Source organism: Primulina tabacum, chromosome 2, assembly GCF_025594145.1.
Source record: "Primulina tabacum isolate GXHZ01 chromosome 2, ASM2559414v2, whole genome shotgun sequence".
NCBI lineage: Eukaryota > Viridiplantae > Streptophyta > Magnoliopsida > Lamiales > Gesneriaceae > Primulina > Primulina tabacum.
The window spans coordinates 41,503,344-41,509,665 of NC_134551.1; the positions used below are offsets into that span (position 1 = coordinate 41,503,344).

The 6,322-nt window shown below is 37.4% G+C and overlaps 1 protein-coding gene across 1 annotated transcript; it reads right to left on the minus strand.

Moving 5' to 3' along the window:
• Positions 1-643: 643 nt before the first annotated feature.
• Positions 644-1,284, minus strand: LOC142537921 (histone H4). The gene has a single exon (XM_075643383.1). The coding sequence runs from the start codon at positions 1,190-1,192 to the stop codon at positions 881-883; it is 312 nt and encodes a 103-aa protein (XP_075499498.1). The 5' UTR covers positions 1,193-1,284; the 3' UTR covers positions 644-880.
• Positions 1,285-6,322: the final 5,038 nt, after the last annotated feature.

Below are 6,322 nucleotides of genomic sequence, written 5' to 3' on the forward strand. Positions count from 1 at the left end.
TAAAACCGGTTGAAAATTGAGGCTTTCAACACCCAAACTCTAAGAATACTTATAATTGTTCATATCCTAGCTACACGACCCAAAAACAATCAGAAATCGTTAGAAAAATCGAAGAACAACTCGAGTATTAGTGTTTTGAGTTTCGGCTTGGTTCGCAATTTACACGCCAAAATTGGTATCAAATTGAAGCTTATGACATGAAAGAACAAAAACCCTCAATCAATTTTGAGGTTCCGTAGGTTGAGGACGGCGCTTGACAAGAAGTAGCGACCGATTTTGAGGTTAGGGAGAAAGAAAATTTGGTTGATAAAAATAACTAAATAGGCTTCAAATGAGTTAGGGATACTGGTTTCGGTTTGAGCAAAAAAGGGGAAGACAGACGTGCTTCAAATAATAATGAAGTGATGTGTAGTTGGGGTTGGACGAAAGTGAAGATTGCCTTTATATCAAATGGAAAACTATTACTATCCAATTTTAAAGATGAGTAATTAAGAACCAAGGAATCCATCATATTAAAATACATGCTCGATTATCATTGTGCCACAATTCTTATATGTTAAATCTGCAATATTTCTTCCCTCGAGATGTGAATGAAATTGTATCACTTGGATCATTAAAAAAAAAAAGCAATTTCTATTGAGTGCCACTAAACTTGCAGAACAAGATATAATGGATATAAAACTTATCAATTGCTTAAAATATTACCACAATCAACTAAATCAAACAAAAATGTAAATTAATTTCAATGGAATCAGAATAACAGAACCCTTTCATTAAATCCACAGATATTGACATTCGAAAAACAGATCACCATACTTCGAATTTAACTAGGGATAGTCGCACCCAATCTACAGGTATTTCAACACCCCTTTAAAAAACCCTAACCCCCAAATCCATAAAGGGTGCGGCCTTGCCTCTTGAGAGCATACACGACATCCATGGCCGTCACCGTCTTCCGCCGAGCATGCTCCGTGTAAGTAACAGCGTCACGGATGACGTTCTCGAGGAAGATCTTTAGAACACCACGGGTCTCCTCGTAGATGAGGCCGCTGATGCGCTTAACTCCGCCTCGGCGAGCAAGACGCCGAATCGCCGGCTTGGTGATGCCCTGAATGTTGTCCCTCAGCACCTTGCGGTGCCTCTTTGCTCCTCCTTTTCCCAAACCCTTGCCACCTTTTCCTCGCCCAGACATTTTTCAAGCTCGGATTCAGATATAGAAATCACAGAGGACAACTGCCAGTCAAATTTAATTTTGATTTGATTAATCGATCACGAGGGAAGTGGACAGTCGAGGATTGTTTATTTATACCGAGATTGGTGCGTCATGAAACGTCGGATTTTGTTGACAATCCACGGTTGTGGTTTCGATCCGCGTCATTTACTAGGTGAGATTTCTAAGCCAATGATGAAATATCGACGGCTATGGGATGATGATGTCGCGGATCCTCTTGGGGTAGGTCCAAGTTCATCTGGTACTAGTAGATAGATATTAGGTATGTAACTTTGTTATTATTATTATTATCATAAAATGTATAAGATATTTTTCCAAAATTTATTTTTAAATATCTAATTTTTAGCCGACAAATTTGTTTATGATATATTGCAACAAACATTGTGTTATAAAATAAAGGCAAAAACTTGTGTGAGACGGATCTCTTATTTGGGTCATCCATTAAAAAGTATTACTTTTTATGCTAAGAGTATTACTTTTTATTGTGAATATCGGTAGGATTGACTCGTCTCACAAGAGACATACTCTAAAATAAATGACATATTATAAATTTATATATTTAATTCATATTTTCACTTTTTATAACCTAAATCAAATTTAAAAGTTATTACTAAAAAACATATATATTAAAAGAAATAAATTAAAATTATAGTTGATGAATTATTAAATTATTTTTAAAAAATTATGAGTCTTCATTTTTTAAAAATAAGATAGAAGGTTTAAAATGACCTGGTATTTTGTGTCAAGCACAAATGACTTTACATACATAACATGATAAAGTTTTTTTTAATTTTGATGAACTATTTTTTAAAAAAAATGATATACTCAATTGTACTTTTTAATATATTTAAAGAGTTTATGTTTTTTTAAAAAAAAAATCTCTCCGTACTTCAAATATTATATACTTACAAAACTAAAAATCTATTTACATGCAAATATTTCGGCTGCAAGGCGATACCAGGGGGCGCAATGATTGCGGGAAATGGACTACGGCGCCACGGAGTACGGATTCTGTTTGGCTTGTTGATAGAATTATATGGAAAAGCATGACAAATATACTGTAAATCAAACAAGTGTGTTGTTCACAGTAGAGTATGACTAATGTATAAAACCAGCAAATCAGTATCTTGAGGAAAAACAATAGAGTAATGCTTAATTAAATCAAACCGAGGCCTGTAGCTTGTACAGTTTCCTTAAAACAGATTCGCCCCCTCCAGTATGTGCTCCAAGGATTCAGCGGACGTCTGTTTCCCAGGATACAATGGGCAAACCAGCAGAGTTGTAGCACAAAGCACTATGCTAGCGAACAAAATCAGTACCTGAACTTTATCAGTAGACGGAGCAGAAGCAGAACAAGCAGAAACAGTACTGTAGCAGAACAAGCAGAAGTACTGTAGCAGAACAATGCAGAAGTACTGTAGCAGAAGTACTGTAGCAGATTCAGTACTGTAGCAGAATTTCAGCAGAACCAGAAATTCAGCAGAACGGCAGCAAGATGGAAAACAGAATGCAGGGGAAAGTGAATTTGCATGTGTTTTTTTTTTTCTCTCTTCTTTCTTGGCTAAGCACATATCCTATTTATACATGTCAATATCCATCCATATGAAAGGCCAAAGGTTGCCTTAAAGATGGTAGATGAAACACCAAGAGTTGGTGAGATGAAGCATCAAAAGCCAAGCCATGTGAAAGGTCCTCAAGGGCATGTGAAAGGTCTCAACCAAAAAAAATAACAAAAGATGGCATAGACTGCTAGGCGATTTTTGTCCTTGATCGGTCCGACATTCGACGCGCCCAGGTCGCGCTCGTACGCTTGCACACAAGTCAAGCCTTTTTTCCACTGCAAATCGGGCCCATGATTTGCACCCCCCCCTGCGCCTGTGTGCGCGAGAGAGAGCGTCTTGACCAATCATAGTTACACCTCCATAAAGTGCAACACAATATAACTTATCTATACTACTTCATTTTTCCAATGTGGGACAAACCCACCTTTCCAAATTTTCATTCACTCACATGGAAAGCCCATAAGCCTAAAAGCACACCTTTAATCCAACAATCCCCCACATGAATGGTAATTTAAAGTTATACGAAAGGATTCCACTGATAAAGTTCAACAGTTGAGTCTTGCATAGGATAGGTAGGTATTACCCTTTGAACCTTCCTTTGTGAAAGCATATTAATTCACTGGTTGACAGTAGACGTGATGTCTTTGAACTATACATCCGTTTGTGTGAATGGTGATATACTTCACACAAGACTCTCCCTGATACTATTAAGTTCTCATGATTGTGTTCTTTTTGGCCATGAACACACGCCTGGTTCTGCAAGAGGGTCTAGAATTGAGCCCTGCAATTCCTTCGAAGCGGCCCCACTTCTCTCTCACATAGGTGATTCTATATTGCTTCTTATCAGAATCATTAAAAGTCGTAAGCTTATCCTCAACATTCACCGTTTCATAATAGGAATGGATTAGGGATAACCCCCACAGTGATTCTCCAAATTAGTGCGATTAGGTTGTCCCATTGAACCTAGTTCTTGGGATCTCCAGTCAGCGTAGGTTGGGTTTTCCTTCGCACCAATTTATTCTATAGGCTTGAGCCCCATTCCCCTTGACATTTTCGCAACTAACTCTCTGTTTAACCCTTTGGTTAGCGGATCCGCTATATTATCCTTTGACTTTACATAGTCAACAGAGATAACTTCAGTTGAGAGTAGTTGTCTAATGGTATTATGTCTACGACGTATATGCCTAGACTTACCATTATACATTTTATTTTGTGCCCTTCCAATCGCAAATTAGCTATCACAATGTATGCATATAGCTGGAACAGGTTTTTCCCATCCTGGAACATCTTCTAAAAAATGACGCAGCCATTCAGCCTCTTCACCACACTTGTCAAGAGCTATAAACTCAGATTCCATCGTGGATCTGGCTATTACAGTTTGTTTGGAAGATTTCCACGCAATTGCTGCACCTCCTAAAGTGAATACAAATCCACTTGTAGATTTTGAGTCTTTCATATCAGATATCCAATTTGCATCACTGTATCCTTCGATAACAGCAGGATATTTGGTATAGTGCAGCCCATGATCACGAGTGTACCTTAAGTATCTTAGAAATCTGATAATTGCTTTCCAGTGTTCAACTCCTGGATTACTCGTGAATCTACTCAATTTGCTTACTGCATAGGCTATGTCTGGTCTTGTACAAATCATTAAGTACATCAGACTTCCAATGACTCGAGAGTGTTCTAATTGAGACATACTCTCACCTCGATTCTTTGATAGATGCTGACTGGTGTCAATCGGGGTTCTAGCCAATGCAGAGTCATGGTTATTGAATTTCTCAAGTATTTTTCAACATAATGTGACTGACTTAGGACTAGCCCTTCTGATGTTATATGGATTTTAATTCCAAGGATTACATCGGCTAAGCCCAAATCTTTCATGTCAAATCTTGAGTTCAATAATTTCTTTGTGGATTTAATCATCTTATCATTACTACCAATAATAAGTATGTCATCTACGTAAAGACATAAAATGACATATCCATTTTCAGTGTTTTTTATGTATACACATTTGTCACATTCACTGAATTTAAATCCACTTTCCATCATGGCTTTATCAAATTTTTCGTGTCATTGCTTTGGTGCTTGTTTTAAGCCATATAGAGACTTCACCAGTTTACAAACCTTATTTTCTTGCCCAGTGGCAGAAAATCCCTCAGGTTGTTCCATGTAAATTTCCTCTTCTAAATCTCCATTTAGAAAAGCTGTCTTTACGTCCATTTGGTGTACTTCAAGATTCCGCAAGGCGGCAATCGCAAGTATCACACAAATAGAGGTTATTCTCGATACAGGAGAATATGTGTCAAAGTAATCAAGCCCTTCACGTTGATGGTAACCTTTAATTACCAATCTGGCTTTATACTTATCTATTGTTCCATCTGATTTCATTTTCCTTTTGAAAACCCATTTACAGCCTAGTGGTTTGCTTCTCGGAGGAAGATTTACTAATTCCCACGTATGGTTTTGTAAAATGGATTCCATTTCGGAATTGATAGCCTCTTTCCATAGAGGTCCCTCAGATGAACTCATTGCTTCCTTGAAGCTTTGAGGTTCACTTTCCATCATGAAAGTGATGAAATCCGGACCAAAGGATTTCTCAGTCCTAGCTCTCTTGCTACGTCTAGGTTCTGTGTCTTGATCAAGCTCTTGTTCTTCATCATTTGTTTCATATAATCTTTTGGATGAACTTGGTTCTTCCTTAGATTTGCATGGAAACATGTGTTCAAAGAACGAAGCATTTCTTGATTCCATTATCGTATTCTTGTGAATATCAGGTATTTGAGATTCATGTACAAGAAAACGATATGCACTACTGTTTTGAGCATATCCAATGAAAATGCAATCCACAGTTTTTGGTCCTATCTTTACTTTCTTTGGAGTGGGTACTGCTACCTTGGCAAGACACCCCCACACTCGCAAGTATTGGTAAGAAGAACTTCTACCTTTCCATAACTCATATGGACTTTTATCTTGCTTCTTTTGGGGCACCTTATTTAAAAGGTAATTTGCTGTTAGAACAGCTTCGCCCCACATGTTCTGTGGTAAACCAGAACTTAATAACAACGCATTCATCATTTCTTTCAATGTGCGATTCTTTCTCTCTGCAATGCCATTTTGCTGAGGAGAATAAGGTGCAGTTCTTTCGTGTTTGATACCGTGTTGAGCACAAAACTCAGCAAATGGTGATTCATATTCACCTCCACGATCACTTCTTAGCACCTTAATTTTCTTGCTAAGTTGGTTTTCAACTTCACTCTTATATTGGACAAATTTGTCAATAGCTTCATCCTTACTTTTGAGGAGATACACATAACAAAATTTTGTGCTATCGTCAACAAAAGTGATGAAGTATTTATTTCCACCACGAGTTTGTACATCTTTTAGATCACATATATCACTGTGAATTAGATCAAGTGGTTCACTATTTCTTTCAATAGTTCGAAAAGATGATCTTGTTAGTTTTGGCTCAACACAAGTTTCACATTTGTGTTGTTTATCAATTTGGAATGCAGGAATGATTTTCATG

Bases quoted from the DNA above. Each gene is read 5' to 3' on its own strand.
- LOC142537921 (XM_075643383.1), bottom strand. From the start codon at position 1,192: ATGTCTGGGCGAGGAAAAGGTGGCAAGGGTTTGGGAAAAGGAGGAGCA.